General features: G+C 46.6%; 1 protein-coding gene across 1 annotated transcript in view; it reads right to left on the bottom strand.

Moving 5' to 3' along the window:
• Positions 1–418: 418 nt before the first annotated feature.
• Positions 419–23,040, bottom strand: part of MRPL18 (mitochondrial ribosomal protein L18) — a 54,889-nt gene continuing 32,267 nt past the window's right edge. The window contains exons 3-4 of the mRNA XM_086953092.1: positions 9,837–10,068; positions 419–767 (exon numbers count right to left, since the gene is read on the bottom strand). Coding sequence (XP_086809218.1) covers positions 696–767; positions 9,837–10,068 — 304 coding nt within the window. The 3' untranslated portion in view covers positions 419–695. The remainder of the gene's footprint in view (positions 768–9,836; positions 10,069–23,040) is intronic.

The raw sequence follows: 23,040 nt of genomic DNA, 5'->3' as shown, positions 1-23,040 counted from the left end.
ACTCTTCCAAGACAACAAAGTGCGATCAACCGGACCCAACACTAGGCGGCAATCTATGCTAAGATATGAATTCAGCAGCCCACATGCCTCGAACATGTAGTTAGCGTATTTAAGCCACAGCATTAAAGGCCACAACCCTTTTAGAGACCGCCCTCCAACACTTTTTGCATCCCACTTGAAGCCCTGCAAAGTGAAACACTGTGTAGTGCTACACTGAGGTATATCTTGGTGGGATCCATTGTTGATGTCAGAGTGTTACAGCATAGGTTTTAATGAGGCAAGGAGGATAATCCGGAAGCACACAGCAAACATTCAGCTGCAGTACTAGCTCGCAAATCAAGATTTTCAATTACACACAAACATGCACCTGACATGACCAGCCCACCTTGAGAAATCATGTTAACACACGAGCCAAAGATGTGTTATATTTTTTTCCTTTTTATAGAAAACAATTAGCACAGAGAATAGTCCTGAATGGACTATAGTGATATGCTTTGGACAGAGAGTAGTTTGACTGTTCTGTCCAGAAGCAAATATTTCTACTACCCGGGGTCTTTAACGCACAAAGGTCGAATAAGCAGGCATTGTCGCCATCTTCCAAGGGTTTATGTTCATACTGTCGTTTGTTGATGGAAAACGTTCGCCAAATAATGTCCCCACTAAAGAGTCATTGTTTCTCCTCCCCACAGGCGGTGTCATGAGTGTATTCGTCGTGGTTCGCTGAGGACAATACCACCTTCTTTCATGGCGTTGCGGAAGTGCTGGACCTGTGAGATGCACCAGCAAACAGAAGAGAAAGCACAATGTTAGAAACCTGCTTTTTAAGGAAAACATTATAATACTAAAAAGACAAAGATGGCAAATAATGGAAGGGTAGCAGAGCCAGTCAACAGGTAAGGCATGTCTGGGGGAATGGTTTTGGTTCTAGAATAAAAGCAATGAGCCCTGTATGTGTGCAGCTTTGTGGAATAGCTAAGATGTGGACATCATAATGAGAACATAGGGTTTGTTCATGGCAAATCACGAGAGCACTGGTAGGGAGGTATGAGGGGATCCATAGCTTTGATACGTCTAGTGCTTCACGGGAGGTTAGATACAGCACAGGGTATCCACCTGCCAGACCAGGGCCCCTCTGGCAATACATTTTGGATTGTTCTTTTGGAGTGGGACCAGGTTAGATTTCCATGCCTGGTGTCGGTCAAGTGTGGGTTGGTGGGCAAAAATTTCGGAGTGGAATGCAGTCCCAAGTAATGGCCGGTGGGCTTAACCTAATTCACGCGTTCCACCAATGAATATGAAGATGTACATGCAGACGTGGATCACCAGTATGAAGAGGTACATGCAGACGTGGGTCCCCAATATGAAGAGGTACATGCAGACGTGGGTCCCCAATATAAAGAGGTACATGCAGGCGTGGGTCCCCAATAAAAAGAGGTACCTGCAGACATGGGTCCTAAATATGAAGAGGTACACACCCAGGCGTGGGTCCCCAATATGAAGAGGTACACCCAGAAGTGGGTCCCCAATATGAAGAGGTACACCCAGTAGTGGGTCCCTAATATGTACAAGTACACCCATACGCGAGTCCCCAATATGAAGAGGTACACCCAGACGCGGGTCCCCAATATGAAGAGGTACACCCAGAAGTGGGTCCCTAATATGAACAAGTACACCTATAAGTGAGTCCCCAATATGAAGAGGTACACCCAGACGTGGGTCCCCAATATAAAGATGTACACCCAGACGTCGGTCCCCCACATGAAGTACACCCAGACGTGGGTCCTCCGCTAGCTTTGCCACAGGACACTGTTATATTCTGGTCTTCTCCAACCCTGCTGCTCAGCCTGTGTGCGTGATGTCATCAGAATGTTCGTGTATGCATGGTTTGAATGTGTGGTCAGTTTGAGTGAGTGGGGCAGAGAAGCTGGTTGCTGCTCCCGGTGGGGCCTTCTTTACCATCTTACTTGTGACGAATAAACCTACTTAATTACACCTACGGCTACTGGATTGCTTACCTGCCAGAGCACTTTCTTCAATGTAACAGTGGCAACGATTGGAACTAAAGAACCACGCGTGAAAAATTTGAAAAACGTTTGAAACTGCAGAGAAGCCAGCTGAGCCTGAAGATCTAACCAGCGATTTGGATGCCCCACTGGTGTCTTTTACAACAGACAGCCTAAAGTAATATATTTTGGGCGTTGATTTTCGTGTGGTTTGAAATCTGCCAGACTACTGTGAGCCTACATGCTTAAAGATCAGAAGATGTGTAACATCTAATGTTTGAAATCTACCTACCTACAGATGTATGTTTTGGACGTTGGACATTGCGTGGCTGGTATGTTTGGAAACCTGCTATACCCAGCTCTAAAGCTAGTCCTGTGATAATTGCTACGATCGGGTCCCAGTTTTAAGTGACTAAATTATGTGTTGTCGGGGGCAAAGATCGGGCCCCGGTGTAAAATAATGATGTTTGGGGGGAGATGTTTTGGGTGATGGATGCTTTCAACCCTTGTGCAATTTGTGTGAGTTGGCGACTGAGCAATGATTGAAGAGACTGGGAATTTCAAATGCGGTATCAGGGGTCAACATCGAGCCCCAGAGTAAAGTAATGACAACTGGGATAGTGAGAAGTTTTGACCAACATCAAGCCCCAGTGTAAAGTGCTGACAACTGGGGTTGTAAGAAGTTTTGACCCTGCACACTATTCCCATTTCGCGGTAAAGGTTGTGACAGTTCGTAAAGAGTTTTGCCTACCGTGTTCTCGAACAGTCGTTTTATTCAGCTGGAGACCTTCTTTGCCAGCTGTGTGTTGAACGAGGACGCAACAGAATCTTACCATGATATAGGTGATTCTGTAGAACCAGTCATCATCTATGGGCACATCTCAAGTCACGACAGCATCACAAAGCATCAAGTCTACGCATTGTTGATGTGCTAGTACATGCATCATTTTGAAGATTCTGGAGTTCTTCAAATGTCCACACGAGTCAAGGCAGCGTCAAGAAGCGTCGTGGTTACGCATGATTGAGCGCTTATGCCTGTTTCGTTGTGTGATTGCCCACTTTCCTTTCATGCAGGACCGTCTTCTTCTCACGAGCTGCAATTCTCAATGGATATCATGACAACTTTGGGTGTTCTGTACTATGTATGGTGACTGATGACTGATGACATTTTTGGCAACATTTCTGCAGTAAGACTTTCCATCCCTTATTGAAATACGTTATTTATGGTACCATTTTCTGAAACATCTGGACCCTTGATTGAGGAACATGTAAAACCTTCCTGAGTTTTTTTTCGTATTGGCTGTGAATTTTTTTTTACTGTGTTTGAGCGCCATCTATTGGGCATACCGTGTATCTATCGCTTTTCCCGATTGAGGCGGCGATGGCATTGCGCACCTTAGCATACTGGAAAAGACTGTGGTCTGTTCCGGAACTTGAGCCCTATAGAAACGAATTTAGGGAAATCTGGCAGGGGTTGCGAGGAAAGAATATTAGGTGGCTAACCCCTATCCTTTTAAGACAACCTGTTATAGGTTAGGCCTACCAGAGCTTTGCCCAGTGATTCCTAAGAGTGAGCACATTGGCCATTACAAGAATTCCCATTTAGCCTCCTTGCATTCGAGCTCTGAGGTGGGAAGATTGACCACTGAGTTCCTGCAGGTTAAGGTAAACTACAAGAAGGAAGAATTTCTAGATGTGATATTCCCTGCAATAGCAAGAACATTGTAATGTAAATGTAAATGTAATGTAATGTAAATGTAAATTGATACTTGTATAGCGCACTACTCACCCGCAAGGGTCTCAAGGCGCTTGTACGAATACCGCTGTGGAACCCATCCTGGCTTTCCCTGTGAGGCGTCCAGTCCTGGGCACCCCCAAGGTGGAGGCCAGGCATCCTTAGCGTTGTGGGGGCCGTTGTGGAGATTAAGCAAGCTATTGTCCAGAGTGGGACTCCATGATTGGAATAGGCACCAAGGCGAGAATTATCAGGTCTGTTGAATTTTTGAGCCCAAGACCCGCGAGGCGGGGATTTGAACCCTGGTTAGACCTCTGCATCAGGGTCTGCCGCTCTAACCATTGAGCCAAACTCAATGCAGTTCAGACTGGGCACCCTACCACTTAGAGCATTTACAAGTAAGTGGGATAGCAACAAGTCCATGGAGTGTCAGGTCTGTGGATTCCATCTGGAGAACGAAATTCATGTTTTGTTTTTCTGCCCCGGATATCAGGGTGCACGCAGATACTGGATAATGCCTATTTGCAGAAACTTGGGTTTCCGTCAATGCCTATATGCTTTTAAAGCTTAGAAATACGATACGCACCCCTCCCCCCCCATTGTGTTTGCAGTTTTGCGTTTTCTTAATGTGATGTGGATCAGGCGTAGGAAACTGGGAATTGATGCCAGCGTCTAGTATGCTTTTTCTATGTACTGTAATTAATGAAATGTTCAATAATGGATTTCGTGTTTAATTCTGTCTTAAGGTGTATATAGCATTGTAATTTTATATATTCTATGCAAAAGCTATTTTAAATGTGGTTATATTTATTATCTTATCTGTATTATATGTACTTTTATGGTCCTTTGAGGCCGAAATAAAGTTATCGAACGAACATACCTATTCGTGCACGTCAAGTTTCAATGTTGAAGTCTGCATTTTACATTGCAGGGAATGCTTTTCTGAATTGCACATTTGTGCTAGTGTGTTGTGTTGTTCAGATAGAGCCTTCATCTTGTGTTTGAAACCACTAGTGCATCGGAATCTTCCATTGCTCTGGTTTTTTTTCTCGTCTTATTTCTCACAAAGTGTAGGTCTTTTAGTCAAAGCACTGTTATCTAATTTTTTTTAACTTGCCTTTTATATAGAACTTGTTTCTACGACTTGTATTGAAAGTGTAGTCTTATAACAAGCTTTTGCACCATATTCTCCATTATAACATCTCGCTATTTACGCTGTGCTTATCTTGCTGCCATTTATGTCTTATTTTATGTCAACTTAGCAAAAAAAAATTATTCCATATAATACTTAGTGGAATGTATGTGTGCACCATTCTTGTGTTTTACCTCGGCATGAGTTTTTTGGTGCGTTTCGTGGAGTCATGTACCCCGTGCGCTGGGGGGTCATGTACCCTACGCTGTGTGTTGCAACTTGAGTACGTTAAGTTGGGGAGTCATGTACCCCGTGCAGTGGGAGTCATGTACCCTGTGTTGTGTGTTTTACTTTAGTGTGTGTTTCGGAGAGTCATGTATCCCGTGCGCTGGGGAGTTATGTACCCCTCGATATGTGTTTTGCCTTGGGGTGCGTTTCGGGGAGTCACGTTTTGTGGACTGTGTTTGTGGGTGTGTTCCTTAGCTGAGATCTGCTGCGGTCCTGCTTTTGTTATTCTTTTGGGCGCCATTTTTTTTTTTTTATAGGTTTGGTTCCCTGTTCATTGCTTTTCGTGCCAGTCTGGCCAACTGACATGATTTGTGATATTTAGGGTTTGGTTTGTGTTGAGGTATGGGGGTTATGTGAGGTTGAATTGTAAGATTGGATTGTCATGTGATGTTTCTGCATTGGTTATGTCAGGTTGAATTGTCATGTGATTTGTTTTCATTGGTTTTGTGCGAGGTAATATTATGCCTCTTTGTTTCACCTTTCTTTTATATTTAGTGCGAGTGGTGTTCCCGTTATTTGGGTGTGATGCTATTAATGATTCCATTTTAACTTATTCTCCATTGTTTGAATTCAGATATTATGCTGTATTGCTATTCCATAATTTTTATTTGTAGTCATTCATTCATTCTTGTTTAACTGCTTATTTGAAATCCCGATCTTGTCATCGTCAGGGCATACTGTATTTATTTTCTCTTGCTTTCTTTTGTTTTCATTGAGGGAGATGTGTTATATTCTGGTCTTCTCATTCCCTGCTGCTCAGCCTGTATGTGTGATGTCATCGGAATGTTTGTGTATGCATGGTTTGAATGTGTGGTCAGTTTGAGTGAGTGGGGCTGAGCAGCTTGATGCTGCTCCCGGTGGGGCCTTCTTTACCATCTTACTTGTGATGAATGAACCTACTTAATTACACCTACGGCTACTGGATTGCTTACCTCCCAGAGTACTTTCTTCAATGTAACAGACACAAGCTGGGTCTCCTGCACCTCCAGAGGAGGCCCAACAAGGCAGGAGCCAGTTTGGGGCTGCTTGTTTTTCCATCTGGAAGGGGACATAAAGTGCAGTAAGGGCTGGTCGTACTTATTGGAGTACGACTAAACTGCATTTGCCAGTGGCTGGTCTTCATCAGGATCAGCAAGACAGGAATGCAGTCTATTGATTGCCAGAGGCAGAGATCAATCATGGTACCTATTGTAGGAAGGTACATCCTGACTATGGTTGTGTGTAGGAAGGTACATCCTGACTATGGTTGCCCCCAACTTTTTGCCCTGTGTTTTAGCTGGTTTTGGACATAGTCGACCTGGGACCCTGCCAATCAGGACCCCAGGCCTACTGCTCTCTCTTTAAAATGGATTCCATGTACCCTAGGTACATTTCCAATTGGTACTGGGCCACCCTATCAGACCCTGTAACTCAGGGCATGGGTGTACCCAGGGCCGCCAGGGGCTGCAGCATGTATTATGCCACCCCTGGCTGGCCTCCTAAATTTGACACAACTGGCTGCATGACAGCTGGGGCGAAGTTGTGTAATCACCCTTTGCTTTGGATATAGTAGCCTATATCTAACCATACAATGGACACCCGAGTTCCTATCAGTCACTCCTATGGCAGGCCTTGACAATCCAGAAGGCAGAGTGCATGGGCTCGTGTGAACTAGGCTCTGGCCCGAGCCGAGCCCGGTTGCAGCTTGCGGAATCAAGACCCAATGGCTGTTCCATGATAACGCGTACCACATCGGTAACTTCGGTGTCGCGTTATCAAGACATGTCGAGTAAGGTGTCATACGAATCGGGATGCTGCCCTCTCACCAACTCTGGCGACGAGGTTAGCATTCCGCCCTTCTAGAGGGACACGACATGTACGTAACTGTGAACCCCGGTTAAAGTTAACTAAAGCCTCAGCTCCACAAAATGGATGCTGCCACCACAGACACGAGTCTGACCTCCTGCTGCTGGGAGTCCTTCCAGCGAGGAGAGCTTGGACAAAGGGTTTCCTGTCGAGGGCGGTGTTCGCACCGTCCCAGACAGGGTTTGTGTATTCTGGGTAGGTAGGGCTTTTGCGAGAAGGTGACTGCGGAGTGGCACCCCGGCGCTCACTACGCATCTGCCGGTTAGAACCAGTTCCAGGGGCGACAGCCCTGGCCTGGGGAAAGTCCGGCAGGGGAGAGGGGTGTAACTACCCCCCTTCCTGGTCCCACCCTTAGGGCAGGACCTAGTCATGTACCCACCCCTTTCTTTAGAATAAAGGCCGGAGCGGGGACCCTTCCAAATTAGATCATCTTTGAATCAAGAATACTTTCTACGAAAGGACTTCAAGACTCTTCTCAAGATTTCTCCCTTGTGACTAAGGAGTAGTCACCCTGCATCAGCGGGCACCAACTAAGAACTCTGCGGTTTGCTGTAAGTCCTTCCTCAAGGAATCCGACGGCCCAGCTCGACGAGAACCGGCTTCCCTGGCACCTCTGACCTCTACCCACGTCATCAGCTCAGCTGTGAACTGTGGGTGCGACGAGACCTCGAGGGACCGGCCATCATCAGAACCTGCACGCTCTTAAAACCAGCACGACCATCGAGGTAACTCTCTGGTGAGTGCTCTGGGGTCCGAGAAGCCCCGACCCTGAGCCGCTCCAGCACCGAAGTGCAGTCTCCCAGCATCTCCACGATCTGCGTGGGGCCCTTCTGCTCGCTGCTCAGCACGTTGTCTGGTCACTAGCCGCTGGCTTGTGCCCTTCTGTGACGACATCCGAGAATCATCACTGCTGGTCTGGTTGCTCCAGACTGGCCCTTGCTTCCATCTTTGCGAGAAGCACCCCGGACCCTCCTGGTCCACTCAAGACGCCATCTTAGGCCCACCACGTGGCCCTGAGATCTGCCAAGGCTTGTTGCCCCATCCTGGGCCCAGCGACGCCGACAGCATCATCCTTCGTGGGACAGCTCGCACCTCCGCCGTGGTCGCCGACAACGCCTCCTGGTCCGTGAGACTGCAGAGCCTAGCGTCGCCCACTCACCTGGTCGAGGTGACGGCCAACCGGTGCCTTCCTGGTACCCTCTGACTACTGGCTAGTAGTACGAACTTGGTCCCCTCTGCTTTCAGGTTTCTTCAATCTCCGATCCAGGCTTGGATCTCTACGAACTATTCAGCACTGGTCGCCGGCCAGCAACTCCTTTTCTTCCGGCTCCTGGCTCGTCAGCGAAGACCCCGACGCCTGTAAGACTTGTGCAGCCGCAGCCCTCGTGGCTAGGTAACTCGGCATTTCGGTGCCTGCATAGCCTCCTTACTCTAGGGTCCCGAGTCCCTCGCTTCCGACTTGCCTTATCGGGTCCGCCCGAAACCTTAACCTTCCCGTGTCCTCGGACACTGGTTTTTAAATTGTGCACTTGAAGTATTTGCTAAAGAGATTTGGTTTGTGCTTAGTACCCTGTCCTCATAAAGAGTACAGGGCTGTTGTGATTCTTAATAAATATCCTGTTTATTTTCATAACACTTGTGTGGTGTCCTTTCACTGGGTGTTCAAGGGGTACATGTGTGGTAAACAGCTGGCTTAACACGCCCTCTCGAGTCTTTAGCCTTAGACTGCTCGTATCCACGCTACTAGGATAGCTGGTCTATAGGTTGACTTACAACCAAACACAATAAGGGTCGTTGGTACGATACATAGCGGTCGCTAGAATAGCGAACGTTGCATATCGGGCCAACTTCTCACACCTATATCTTTATTTTTGGTTTTTACTGTGATCGGTACAGACCAGCAATCTCACACTTGCAAAGAATGAGGCAGCAGGAATCCTGGCACGTTCGATTTACAACTGGGAGCATTGAGGGGCCTTAGGATGCATTGATCCCCGGCTGTTTAAGCACCTCCGACCCCCTTCACCTCCGACCCCCTTCATTGAAGAGATCACAGCAGTAATCTACAGGGTGTCCGCTAAAAGTCTTTCCAAAAACTAGATGTTCTATCAGGACATTACAGATTTAATAACCAAGAGTCTCCATAAGAGGTATACATACTACTCTGTGAGAAAGAAATGTTTTGGGAGTGTAACAGTGCCCAAATGCCAAAGAAAATCTATCATTTTAGCACACTGACCAACTATGGCGAAGCTATTCACACCTACATCTAAAGCAAGGGGGGGACTTGGCACAGGCACTGGTTGAAGCATAAGCTTCAGGGAAACTGACCAAGCAGGATTAACATTCAGAAGGCCTTTGTTTGCAGTGGAAGCAGGCACCAGAGAGAGCACAGAAAATGTAGCAACATCAGCAGATAGTAAAGGCAGACCAAGGCGCACTGACAGTGTGGGGCTGGTGGTGTTTGCATGTGCAAGTGTCTTCAACAGCAGCAGCTTGAGGGTGTTTTAAGTGCTACCACCAGAACACTTGTCGAGGGGGCTGCACAACAGCCCACAGGTGTACGTGCAGTGCAGAATGTGGGGTTCCAAGAGCTCCCAGAGTAGAGGCTGCAGAACACTAGAAGAGTGGTGCCGCCATTACTCCCGCAATAAGAGTTGGGAGGGAATAAAACAAAGGGCACATGTTAGCGCGAGGTGAGTTAGCAGAGCGGTGCTCTAAACTTGACAGAGCACTATACACTCCAAGAAAAGATGAAGGATTGCAATCTGTAGCACAGGAGTCGGGGAATGCACAAGCATCAGAAGACAGCTAACAAACTGCCAGTACTTGCCGACTCGGACTGGAACTCCCAAGGAATGGCCTGGTAGACCATGTAACTGATCCCAGCTTCCAGGCAGCGCTGGGCCAGCACTCTGCCGATGTTCTCGCATGCAGAGACGTCTCGGCAGCTGTAGAGGTGACGCTTGATGGCCCACTCCCGGGTGGAGGCGGACACTACCACACTGCCGTTGCTGTGCTCCACGTAGCCCGTCACATGGTTCTGCGACCGCTGCAAGCATAACCTGGAAGAACAGAAGAGGTAGAGGAGCGTAGTTCCGGTATCAATATCATGGTGTTTGCTTTTTTTACGAATGAAAAGAAAGACACAGCTAAATGAGACTGCACACTGTTAATCACAGCACTCGGACAGACAAAGAGCTTTCCTACGCGGTAACCGGAGAATGTAGAACAATGTGCTGTGCCTAAGCAGTAATTAGACAATAATCCTGCTCCATGGACCCGTCAATCTAAATCTCAGTTCCTCTAACTTCACAATCGAAATGGGAACCACCCCAATCCGGTGGAAAAAGTACTCAATCTGGGAATCTTTTTTTGCAGTGGTCTATTTACAACCCCATACACCCTTCCAAAAAAAAATGCAGTTTCCAAAACAGCAAACAGCATCTCTTCACTTACATCTGCCGATGCTCCCACACATTCACAGGATTTCTCCCTGTTGATTGCTTACGGCCATGTTCTGTTTGGATTACTGGGTTATTTCAACAGCTTATAAATTTCTAAAAGTATAGAGTCCAATACTGTGTAGCTTCCCTAACATGTTGGTTGAAACACAATAACATCAATCCCGCCATGAACAGCCTCCACTGGATTTCATTAAAACAAAAGCAACGTTAAAAAAAAATTGCATTCTGCGTAACGTACAACATGGCCGCTCTCCATACTTTTCTTAATATTGAAAAGGTCGGCGTTGAGGTGCGCAATGATTGTGTAAGAAAGAAATCGCATCACTATTGTCAAATTCACCCAACATGACCTCTCCATCACTCCGGATTCAGAAATACATTGTCATTTATGCTGTGCGACCTAGGCCGGAAGTTACTGATTGACAGGCTACAGGTAGAGTGGTACGCATCCAGCCGACAAACGCGCTAACAGGAAAGTCAGATTACATACAAATTAGGCCCCAAAAAAGCACATATGGCCAGAGGGGTGCACAAGTTCCCAAAAAACTATAGAGTCAGATGCCACAGGCAGTCCGGAACACTCAGCCAATCAGAACACCGAACACACAGTGATCATGCACTCATGCCAGATATGTGTATAAGTTACCTATTGGTCATTGTTGTGTCCACGTAAGGTCCAAGCCCACCTCCATTTGTTATCAGGTAGGATTATTTAGGACTCTAAGACTAGGCCCAGGTTCCTTTACCAAAAAAGTGTCATCCATGCTACAAAGAATACTGCTCACGTCAATATTTACCTGTGTCCACCAAAGGCCCACACTATTCACCATCCCACAGTCAATATACACCTTTGGATGCTCACTCGTGAAACAAAAAACAGTCAGTGAAAATGCTAACTACAAATGTTAAGACATCAAAGGAAACCAGGTTGAGACTACAAACTTTGAATCTGTATTGAATACACTTGTATGCTGCTGACTTACAAGAGCAAATAGAACAATTGATAGAGAGAATGTCATACATTCACCCCAGTACAGATATCTGGGACTAAATCCATCATTTTGTTGCTCCTTGTGCCATTCCAGTTTGAACCCAACCATATGCAAATCAGTCTTGACCCTATGTCTAATGGAAACAGCCCAGCCCTTACTGCTAGGCCAGGTCTTCCCTCCAGACCGGTTTCGGGGTTTCACCTCTCATCAGCCAGGATAGCTTGACTCCAGTGGGTCCCTTGCTCACTTTGCCACTGGATTCAAGGTAGCCTGGCTGAAGAGGGGATGTTATTCCGAAACCCATCCTATGATGTTTGTTTTTAGTCCAGGGAAGACATGGCTTGGCAGTTCGGGCTTGCCTGTTCCCATGAGGCACAGGGTCAAGACTGATTTGCATATAGCTGGGTCTGAACTGGGGAGGAGAAGTGTGCTAAACAACGATGATGGATTCAACCCAGATCAGTGACTGGGGTCAGTGCTTGAAAATATTCAGTGCTCCGTCCATCATCTCCTTGAGTTTGTTTTGTCCGACCTAAGTTGGCAGGGTAAGCCCAGACGTGGGTTGCTTGCTCACTTTCCAACTGGATTCAAGCTAGCCAGGCTATTGAGGGTTCTTACTTCGAAAACGGTACCAAGATGCTTATTTCCGATCCAGGGAAGACCTAGCTTGGCAGTTTGGGCTGGACTGTTCCCATGAGGGACAGGGTCAAGACTGATTTGCATATAGCTGGGTCTGAACTGGGGAAGAGACGCGAGCTAAAGAACGATGATGGATTCAACCCAGATCTGTGACTCAGTGTCAGTGTCTAAAAGTTTCAGCACTCTGTCCTTCATCTCCTTGTGTTTGCTGACTTTACAGAAAGCAATTTTACCATACTCGTGACTAAAGTGCATCACTTCCATAATTCTTTTGATAAGTCATGTTGTTTACCGTTAATGGTTGTGAAAATTACTTTTTATCTAGTCTATAGAAGCAGTGTTAACCACTTAACTAGTCTGCCCCCTCCCTGAATCACTAGTGGAAGCCGGGGATCCCAGCCTATGCAATTTCTACAAAGTGAATCCTAACAAAATACACAAATAATACAGAAAAATGAATTAAATATACAAACTATAAAATATTTTGGGGAAAAAAATCTAATTTTTAATGGAAATTTTGAGTTTTTCAAAATCTAGCATACCATATTTTCTTATTTTGCTCCTTATGCATCCTTATTGATGACAAAAAGGCAAGCATTGACAGCCAATATGCCAGACCTCCAGGCATGGCTAATACTGGTTTCACAGACACCACTCTTAAACATGTGCTTACACTGGCCATAGCTACATTTGTGTAACAGCATTTTTTAAAGAGAATATATTTAATTCACAATTTCTTCAAGGTAGTGGTGCAGATATTGTAGATTGGAAGTTGTTGGTTACTGTTTCCGTGATGTGCTGCCTGCAGCCTAAGTACCAATACAGAAAAATGTCTGCACTTTGGAACGTGTAATTGCATAAAAATAGAAGCAGATCAGTGCCCTGCCCGAGGACAAACGTTCATGATAGGGTCATGTCTCTCAAGTTCGGTCTGCACTTATATAAAAATATGAACGTTATAAGTCAGACTCTGATGCAGTCAAGCACCATCTCTTGTATTTCAGAATTAGGCACACATGCAAATTGCCCACTTGTAGCCCCTGGTTAAAGGGCAGCTGTGTGATTCTGCAGCCCCCACAGATCGCAGGAAGGGAAAACAGTGGATCTGTATTCATCAACAAACCATGGAGGAGGTGAGGGTCTATGGGTTTTCTCCATAGCGTTGGGGGTTTTGTCTCCAAAGTGCTTTCGAAAGCAGAGCACAATCTTCCCAAGAAACAACATTATTTCAGAATTAAAGGGGTTTTTGATAAATAAATAAAAAAACCTACATAGTCACTTATTTGAAACTCATCAGCTATAACTAAAACTTCCTCCCCAAGAGCCCGCCACCCATATATTTTCCACGGCATAGGAATGTCCGCTGCACTATTAAGCATGGCTTGCTTGCAATAAGGGAGTTGGAACAACACCGTCTACATGAAGAAAAGCTGTTGCCTGCTATCAAGGGAACACAGATGAGAGAGCAAGAAATCTGGAGCCAGCAGCAGCATGTCGGGAACTGCCATGCCTCGCCCAAAAACGAAAAGAAATGTTCGTGTTTTTATTGCACAATTGTTGTGAAATGCACTTGCGAACACGGAACAAATCATCTCAAAATGAAAACAGCGTTTACATAATAGAAATTGGCAGACACCTCTGCTGGAATTCAAAAATGCAATCACACAACATTACTTTCTACAATACTACGCGAAGGCACAGCTGCCGCTTGCTAGCTGGATAATAAAGGAACTCAATCTGAAGTAGGCACCCAGTAGCGTGCGTGTCGGGGGCTGCCAAGCCTCACACCAGAAAACAAATACATCCGCAAAGGTAAAAATAGTTAGCAAAAAGTAAAAATACAAAAAATGTAGTCTAATGTCTCACTAGCCCTGCCGAGCAAGTACACTACTTTGCAGGCAAATATGCAGATGTACATAGGAAGAATGCTGCCGTTAACCACGGAAAAGCCAATGGCTACAGCAGGCTACCCTATGATGTGGGCTGTGGTGGGTGAAAGAAAAGGTTGAATGACAGCAGAGGAGACCAATGAAGAAGCCAGCTCACCAAAAGCATCCGCAAGCATGTGTGTTAAGTTATCTACATAGTTCTAGTTAGGACCTACTTTCCATAGGAAAAGCGTTATTTGATTTGCCTACATCTTTGGCGCTGGTTGATAAATCTTCACAAAATTATCCAAAAACGATATTGGGGTAATCATTTAGGCATGGACAAGAAAAAGGGAGTTGGTTAAGAAAAGTGAGTTTCCCATGTTAACTACCATAGACATTTTAAGACACGACTACAGCCCAAACCGCTGAAAAGAATTACACCAACTTTTGCAGAAAGGTAGGTCTTGGCTCAGAAAGCCACCCTTTTGTTATTTGGTGTAAATCTATTAAGTATCTCTATTGAGATAGTAAAAGAAAACCAAAATTGTACATTTAGAGGCGCGAACCCTTCGCAAATCCTCCCGATATCATGCAGAGATTAGATTGGCTGTTCTTTTAGAACTCAGACTCCTAGTCCAATGCAAAACGTAAAACAAAAAGAAAAGGGGGCAGGGTAGGAATACCTTTTAGGCCAGGTTCTGTCAGGGTCAGAAAGTATATATATTTGCTTTAATTTTCGTGACGATGAGCACAATAGATTTACAAACTCAAGGCAAGATTTTTTCCTTTATCCCTGGGTGGGCCAGGACTTGGGACATGACAATTTCATTAAAAAAAAAATTAAAAAGAGGTCGTGCACGGGGCCCCCTCCCTTCCAATGACTCATTTTAGCCTCAAGGACCACCACCTCGCAGGGTTTCATTTAAATTTCAGCATAAATCCCCAGGCCCTGGGGGCCACCACCTCCCAGAGTGCAGATTCCTACTATCTCCCGAGGTGTCCAACCTCGGAACATAGCTGATTGCTTTCGCTTAGCGGGAGCTGTCAAAGCAAGAGCAAACAGTAACTCCACTCCCAGAAAGCAGGAGCTGTCAAACTGCTCCCTCTTGATGGCAGCAGAGTTAATCTGTTTCTCTGCCCGCTGTCCAGAGGCAAGGGAAACAGATGAAAGATTGCCTGTGTGAGGGAGCAATGCGGGCTCCAGCAGGGACTGCGGGCACATTCAGGCTCCCCCCTCGGACCCATTAAAGCACATTGGGTGCCCTCGGTGGGGCTAGGGCACCCAGGCAGATGTGGCTATGCCCCGGGAGTTGGGGTCCCTGGGGCCAAAATTGGCCCGATGTGGGGAGAGTGGGAAGAAAGGGGGCGCACGTCTCTCCCAGTACTACTTTTTAAATAATCCCCGGGGAGGTGGTGATCTCCGGGGCCATATATGGCCTAGGAGGGGGCCGTGTGCCCCCCTCCAAGTTGTATTTTACCCTGGGGAGGTGGTGCTCCCAGGGCATGGTAATGCTCCAGGAAGGGAGTTTGGATGCCCTGCCTACATCAATAAGATATTGTCCTGGGGAGGTGGTGATCCCCAGGAGGCCAAAGAACTCTAAGAGGGGGGACCTGTGACCCCTCCTTTATTTAGTGCGCACCCACTGACAGACCCACTCATACGCTCATTCACCCACTCACAGATTCCTTCAAGCACCCATGCACCTACTCACAGACCCAATGAGACTCACGCACACCTACTCACAGACCCAATGAGACTTACGCACACACTCACAGCACACTCAGACCACCCACTCAGACACTCATGTTTCCACTCACAAACCTGTCCACTTACTGACTGACCCAGACACTCATGCACCCACTTACAGATCCACACAGCCAGTCACACCCATTAAAATAGCCATGTACACACCCGCAGTAATTCATATGTTAATGCTGTTCAAACTTGTATTTATGTTTCCTTAATTGATAGCCATTATTATTAGGGTGAGCACTCTTACTAAAAATTGTAAGCTCTGACTGCACCACTGACAGTGGTTCCAGTATAAAAATGTGTACACACGTTTTCAAAGTTAAGCAATATGAGGCTACGTATAATGCTCCCAGAACGCTCTCCGATCTAATGCAAATACTTGAAGACGCTTGAAAGCAAGATTGTCGATTCTTTGCTTTCAAAACCAAGTGTTCATAAAAATTGATAGCAGGAAAAAAGGCATTTTGCTAAAGTACTGTAAAATTTCAGATACCATTTCTTTGCAGCATCATTTAGTAACATGTGATGATGCATGCTAGTATTTACCAAAAATATTCATAATGGAAAATCAGTGTAACCAGTTTCAAAGAGAATATGGGAAACAAAAATAAACAAGCACTGGGAAAGTCTGGTCTGAAATTGGTGTCCGCTTTTTAGTTTTGTCATGGTTTTTGTAAAACCTTATGGATGAGTGAGAGAGGGAGAGAGAGAGAGGGAGAGAAAGAGAGGGAGAGAAAGAGAGGGAGAGAAAGAGAGGGAGAGAAAGAGAGGGAGAGAGAGAGAAAGAGAGGGAGAGAGAGAGAAAGAGAGGGAGAGAGAGAGAAAGAGAGGGAGAGAGAGAGGGAGAGAGAGAAAGAGAGGGAGAGAGAGAGGGAGAGAGAGAGAAAGAGAGGGAGAGAGAGAGAGAGAGAAAGAAAGAGAGGGAGAGAGAGAGACAGAGAGGGAGAGAGAGACAGAGACAGAGACAGAGACAGAGACCGAGACAGAGAGAGAGGGAGAGAGAGAGAGAGACAGGGAGAGAGACAGAGACAGAGAATTTTAATAAACGAAAAAGGGCATGGTCCACGCCAGACCAAATTAGGAGCCCAATTATTAAAGAAAGTCTCAAAAGTGCACCCATGGTGTATGTCCTTGCATTTAGTGTTGCTATGCGGCTTTCGTGAATTCTCAAGAATTTTCAGAAGTAGGACGTTAGAAATGGGATTTTTGGTAGGCTAGGGCGCGGGCCAAAGCCAGGCAAAAACCACTTCTCCAGTCAGGACAAGGGAGTTCTACGTCTAAAATAACCCCTGCTCACCCCCTTGGAAGCTTGGCACGAGCAGCCAGGCTGATCTTAGAGGCAATGTGTAAAGCATTTGCACATGATCAACAGTAAGACAGTGTACGCACCACAAAAGGACACCAAACCAGTTTATAAAAATATCCAATATTTTAATATAATTAAAACAAGACCAAAAACGATGAAAATCCACAGTACTATACTTTAAAGTTCACAGTTCCAAAAATATGTGGATTAAAAAGAGTTCCTTGAGTGGATAGCTCCGTCCGGGCTTCCATGGCATCGTGAGCACACAAATCTAAAAACATTTCTGGCTGACCGTGGGGTCGCAGGCCAACTATGGTGTCGGGAAGACCCGCAAACAGTACCTTTCAGTGATACAGGGCGATGAGGCCCTTGAAGTCACTCGCGTTGCAGGTCAAGCTCCTTTCTGATGGGATCTGCAGCGCTGGCTCCAACATGCGTCAGGTGCTGCGGTGTGAAGCGGAGCGGTGCGGCGTGTGGAGCCCTCAGGTCGCGGTGCGAGCAGCAGCTCGATGTCGACGTTAGATGGAGTCATCGGTGAGACCAGGGCCGCGTTGCGAGATGGGGGCGGTGCTCGTCGCGGTGCTAGCAGGTCACGGGGCAAGCAGCGTTGTTGTCGTTGCTGAAGCGCTGTCGTCAGCTGACAAGCTAGAGTCGATGACACCGGCGTCGGTGGGTCAAGGCTCCAATGTGGGATGGGGGTGGTGCGTCGTGTAACTTACGAGCATTGCCCCCGAACCATGGTGCAAGCAGCGGCGTAGAATTTGGCAGGAAGTGGCAGAGTCAGGAATTCCACGGCGTCGTCGTGTAGCGAGGCAGTGCAGAGTGCGGGCCCACAGGTCGCGGTGCAAGCAGCGGCTTAGTGATGGTGTCAGCAGGCGTGGTCATTGAGACCAGGATCGCTGTGCGGCGGTGCCCTCTGCGGTGCCAAAGCTTCGGTGTGAAGCAAGGTGGTGCAGAGTGCGGGGCTCACAGGTGGCGGTGCGAGCAATGGCTCGTGATGGAGTCAGCAGGTGTAGTCGGTGAGACCAGGGTCGCGGTGCGGCGTTGCAGTAGTGCCCTCTGCAGTGCCTTCAGGACACGGGTTCGGCAGGGACATCGTAGAGTGGCGTTCTTCGGGTTGCAGCACAAAACACACAGTCCCCAGTTCTGCGAGTCAAAGAACCTGAAGTCTTTGCTGCTCCTGAGACTTTATGAACAGGGGGCACGCTCTACCTCAAGCTCTTGGAGAGTCTCACCAATTTGGTTTCAGAAAGTCCAGTCCAGGCCTTTCACTGGCCAAGACAGAAGCAGCCACTGCAGGTCAGCCCAGCAAAGCACGCAGCAAAGTGGTCGTTCCTTTTAGCAGCTTCTCCGGCTTTTCTTCTGTGCAGTTTTCTTGATCCAGATGAGTTCTAAAGTTCAGGCGTCTGGGACTGAGTATTTGTACCAAAAAATCCTTTGATCTTCCTGGCAGAGGGTGTCGGTGTCCGGCCAGATCCAGTTGGGCCTTCTGTGGCGTGAATTCCTGGCAGGAGGTAGAGACAGCTTTGTCAGAGGCAGACCAGGTCCTTTGAGGTGCAAGGAAATCTCCTCCCTCTTCCCCTCATCATAACCCAGGTCCATTTAGCCCTTTCCTGACCTACCTAGACCAGACTTTCAGGAGTCACCCTGCTTCCTAGCCATCTGTCGTCCAAAAACCAGACAGGCAATCCACAATCCAGCAGAGGTACATGGGATGACCGAACAAAATAATACCCACTTTCTAAAAGTGGCCTCTATGAACTCAGAAAGAAAAGGGCACCCTCGCTAAAGGCTGCGTCTTAAGACGCTGAGTTCAGGCACACCAAACTTCATTCACTTCTACCTTTTTTGGGCTACGCGAGTGGGTGGCACAGTCAGTGCTGCAGGCCCACGAGTAGCGTTTGACTCACAAGCCTCGGCACCCGCAGCGCCCTTTACTGGGGACTGACAAGTAAGTCACACATCCAATCAGAACACAATTTACCACAGGAGCACCAGCGCTTTACCACTGATCAGCAGTGTGAAAAGCGCGCAGAAACATTATACCAGCAAAAACAGAGTCAAGACCGAGGGGACAGAAAGCAAAAAATAGGGGTAAACACGCCAAAAGATGCCAAGTCTAACATAGGACAAGAAATTATAGTTCTAGAAAACATTTGTGAACTGCATTTTAGCATGAGAAAATATGCATGTGTAGATTTGCTCATGAAAAATTCTGAGTGTTTGCAAGTTCACTTTCTCGCCAACCGCTCTTTACCCAAATCTGGAAGAAGATTTACGTTTGCCATTGTCAGGAGTAAATGGTCAACATTTGTCATACGGGAAAAGATTAGAAAAGAGTTGTTGAATACCCTTATAACATGCAAGTTAGTAGGTTTGCACCGACTCAAGAGGGCCTTCTAATACTGGAACTATTGCTTACCACTACCTCCAGCCCCAGTATGTAGATCTGCGGAAACGTGGCAACATAAGGGGATTACAAGTACTCAAACACTTCTATGGTATGAGCCCTGGCATAATCAGAGGCTATATAAGAACTCTTATATAATGAGATTGCTGCCATAATTTGTTGCCGCACTACATGGCACCAAAGGGACAAGTGGAATTTGTTACAGTAGATTTATGAAGCGACCTGACCCATGGACAAGTAGATATTTTATTAACTTCCACACCCCTGCAGAGTGCTTGAAAACTAGCTCTCAAGGATCAACCAAAAACAGCTGGGGGAATTGTTTTCTTATGAATAACATTTGAACCCAAAATCTTTCCGAGGTAAAAGCATTTTTGTAGCGATTACATTTAAATAGTACGTGGTGAACACGCACTTCAAACTAAGTACAGACAAGTGAAAGATTACCCTACATGCCCAATAGAAATGTCTTTCTTATGGAGTGAAATCAAGCCTCAAATCTTAATCTTGATGTGTTCCCTTGAAGCTCAACAATTGTGACGCCTGGATCTTTCCTTAAAAGGGATCCATCTACATTACTGCAAAAATAACTCTTTCAGCGAGTATCGATTCCAGTTTTATTCATGTTAAAATAAGTAACTTACACTATCAACCTTTTCTTCACTTAAATAAAGAGCACTTATTAAAGGCATTTAACCCAATGTCAGCTCTCAAGTGTTGACAGATATGTGAGCTGAAGAACAGGGACATGAGCTGAGTTGCCCAAGATTACAAAACATGATCGAGTGGGGAAGCTGCAATCTGTCTATGACACCCTAGGTCTGGAATAAACACCTTCTGTGGTGGCTGCTTTCAGGCAAACGTGGTGGGTCAGCATGGGGGATAATAACAATTAGGAAAATAACTTATCTGCCGCCTCGCAACTCTTCTGTCCCTGTTGCACAGGCTCCCAGACTTCTCTCACCAATCCAGATGCTGTTCTGAAGCTGCCAATTCAATTACCGAGCATGAAAGAGGCACAAGGATTGGTCTGAGCAGGCTGGATTTGCACTCCCACAGGAACTGAGAACCTGTGCCTGCTGTTCACCCGGCTTTGCAACACAGGATGAAGTGTGGAGTAAATAAAGTGTGCATATTAGTTCGGCCATCCTAAGACAGCCAACCAAACCAACATGCACACTTGCAGTGCTCACCACTCCTCCCCCATGCTTCCTGCAGAGCCTGTTGTTTTCAGGATGGACCCACCCTAAAGTCTCTGCTCTGTGATGAAAACGAAAATGAAACTAAAATAGTTTTATTATCATTTTATTTTTCATGTTGCTGGCTCAAGAAAACGCTCCTACGCCATAACGGAGGAGCCACCGCTGAACACCTTGCCCTTGGAGCACAGATGCTCAGGTTTTCCTTCTCTTTTGTTATAATAATGTTCTGGTCCTCACTGGTCTCTACTTATTTCATCTGGGTTTTGATGAGATAGATTATTTACATTATTATGGAAAGGTTTCTGTGTAGGTATGCTTCTTTCAACAGTATGCTTCATGAGCCTATTTTAAAAAGCCTTATGATGAACATATCACCCCAAAATGACCTAAAACCTTTACTAATCATGTGCTTAATTGTAACTTAACTATCAATCAATCAGGGAATTGTAAGCGCACTATTCACACGTGAGGGTCACAAGGCGCTGGGGGGCAGAAGCAATTCCGTTCAGTCCAACAGCCAAGTCTTGACTGGCTTCCTTAAGATGTTCTGGTTGGAGGCGCATCCGATGTCGATCAGGAGCTCGTTCCAGGTCTTGGCCGCGTTGTAGGAGAAGGCTCTTTCTCCTGTTCTGGCTCTGTGGGTGCACGGAGTTTCAGCAAGGTTGGCGGATCTGAGGTTTCTTTTGGGTGCGTGGAAGGAGATTCTCTAGTTGACGTATTGAGGTCTGGTGTTGTGGAGGCCTTTGTAGGCATGGGTGAGTATCTTGAAGGTGACTCTTCTCGACAGGGAGCCAGTACAGGTTCTGTAGGAGTTGGGTAATGTGTTTGTGTCGGGGGATGCCGAGGACGAGTCGGGCTGCGGTGTTCTGTATTGTCTGGAGCTTGCAGAGTAGAGACTTGTTTATCCCGGTGTAGAGGGCATTTCCGTAGTCTAGTCTGCTCGTTATGAGTGCATAGGTGATGGTCTTCCTTGACTCAGGGGGATGGGGGGATCCAAGGGAAGGTCTTTCGGAGGATGCAGAGGGTGTTGAAGTAGCTGCAGGCGACGTCGTTGACCTATCTGTTCATGGAGAGGGCTGAGCCAAGTACGATGCTGAGGTTCTGGACGTGGTCCGTGGGGGTCGTGGTCCACCAGTTGTTCCATGCTGAGGGGAGGTTCCGAGGATAAGGACTTCTGTCTTCTCCGAGTTGAGCTTCAGGCCACTGTTACTCATCTAGGATGAGACGTCCTGCATTCCTTCCTAGAAATTGAGTCTGGTAGTGGTAGGGTCCTTGGTGAGGGAGAGGATGAGCTGGGTGTCGTCGGCATAGGACACTATGTTAAGGCCATGCTGTCTGATGATGGCAGTTAGTGGGGCCATGTAGATGTTGAAGAGGGTTGACTGAGCGAATATCCCTGGGGTACTCCGCAGTTGGTTTCTGTGGGTCCGGAGAGGAAGTGTGATTCTTTGGGTTCTGCCGGTGAAGAATGAGCAGATCAAGTCAAGGGTGGTTCCTTGTATGCGGAGTCATCCTCCTGGGTGGTTGGAGCAGTCCTCACTCTGGATCTTGTATCTGTCCAGGATGGCAAAGGCGATGTTGGGGCCAGAGGAGGAGTTGGTCCAGGTTTCTGTAAAGAAGGCGACGTCTGGTGAGAGGGTGTCAAGGAGGTTCCAGATCTCTGCGGCGTGTCCGTTCAGGGAGCGTACCTTCAGGAGAATGCAACTCAGGGCGTCTGCGGTGAAGGTTAGGCGGCAGTAGAACTGGCTGTGGGTGGTGTTCGGCATGGACATCTGGCAGTTGTAGCTACTTCCGGGGTTGAGTGCGAGGAGGGCAGCTGAGTCGTAGCCGTGGAAGGTCGGAGATCCAGGGTCCATGGCGTTGGCCGCAGAGTGGCATACAAACAAAATTATTCTCACTGCTCCTTCTAGAAGAACATGATGTTGTACAATTCAAAATACCAAGGAACCTATTCTATGCAGAGTTATCAGAATATTCTCATAGGAAGTTTTTAGGATTTATAGTACATCTGCTCCAAAAACACCTGGTGTATGAAGAAAAAGGTGGTCTCATGTTCTTCTTGTCAGTTGTGGCTACACAAGACTAGAGTTTCAGCCTTGCCATCCTCCCTTAACAAAATGTGTGATGTAGGACAAAATCACTCCAACTAGGCTAAATATCTATTTTCTGTCAAAGTTGAGTGCCAAGATGTGCATTCATCATCAAAACTGGATGGCATAAAGAAGCACAACACACATTTGAGAAAACAAGTGGTTTGTCCTGAGAAATGAAAAATAAAGAAGACAGAGGGATAAACTTAAAATATTTAAACCTGTATTGGTCTGCTTCTTGGTATAGTATTGAAAAATGAACATAAGGCAAAAGAAGGGTTATTGTTACAGGAGCAGTAAATAAAGC

This window comes from Lissotriton vulgaris, chromosome 1_2 (assembly GCF_964263255.1).
Source record: "Lissotriton vulgaris chromosome 1_2, aLisVul1.2, whole genome shotgun sequence".
NCBI lineage: Eukaryota > Metazoa > Chordata > Amphibia > Caudata > Salamandridae > Lissotriton > Lissotriton vulgaris.
The sequence above is the reverse complement of the archived record's forward strand: the minus strand, read 5'-3'. Positions and strand labels throughout refer to the sequence as shown.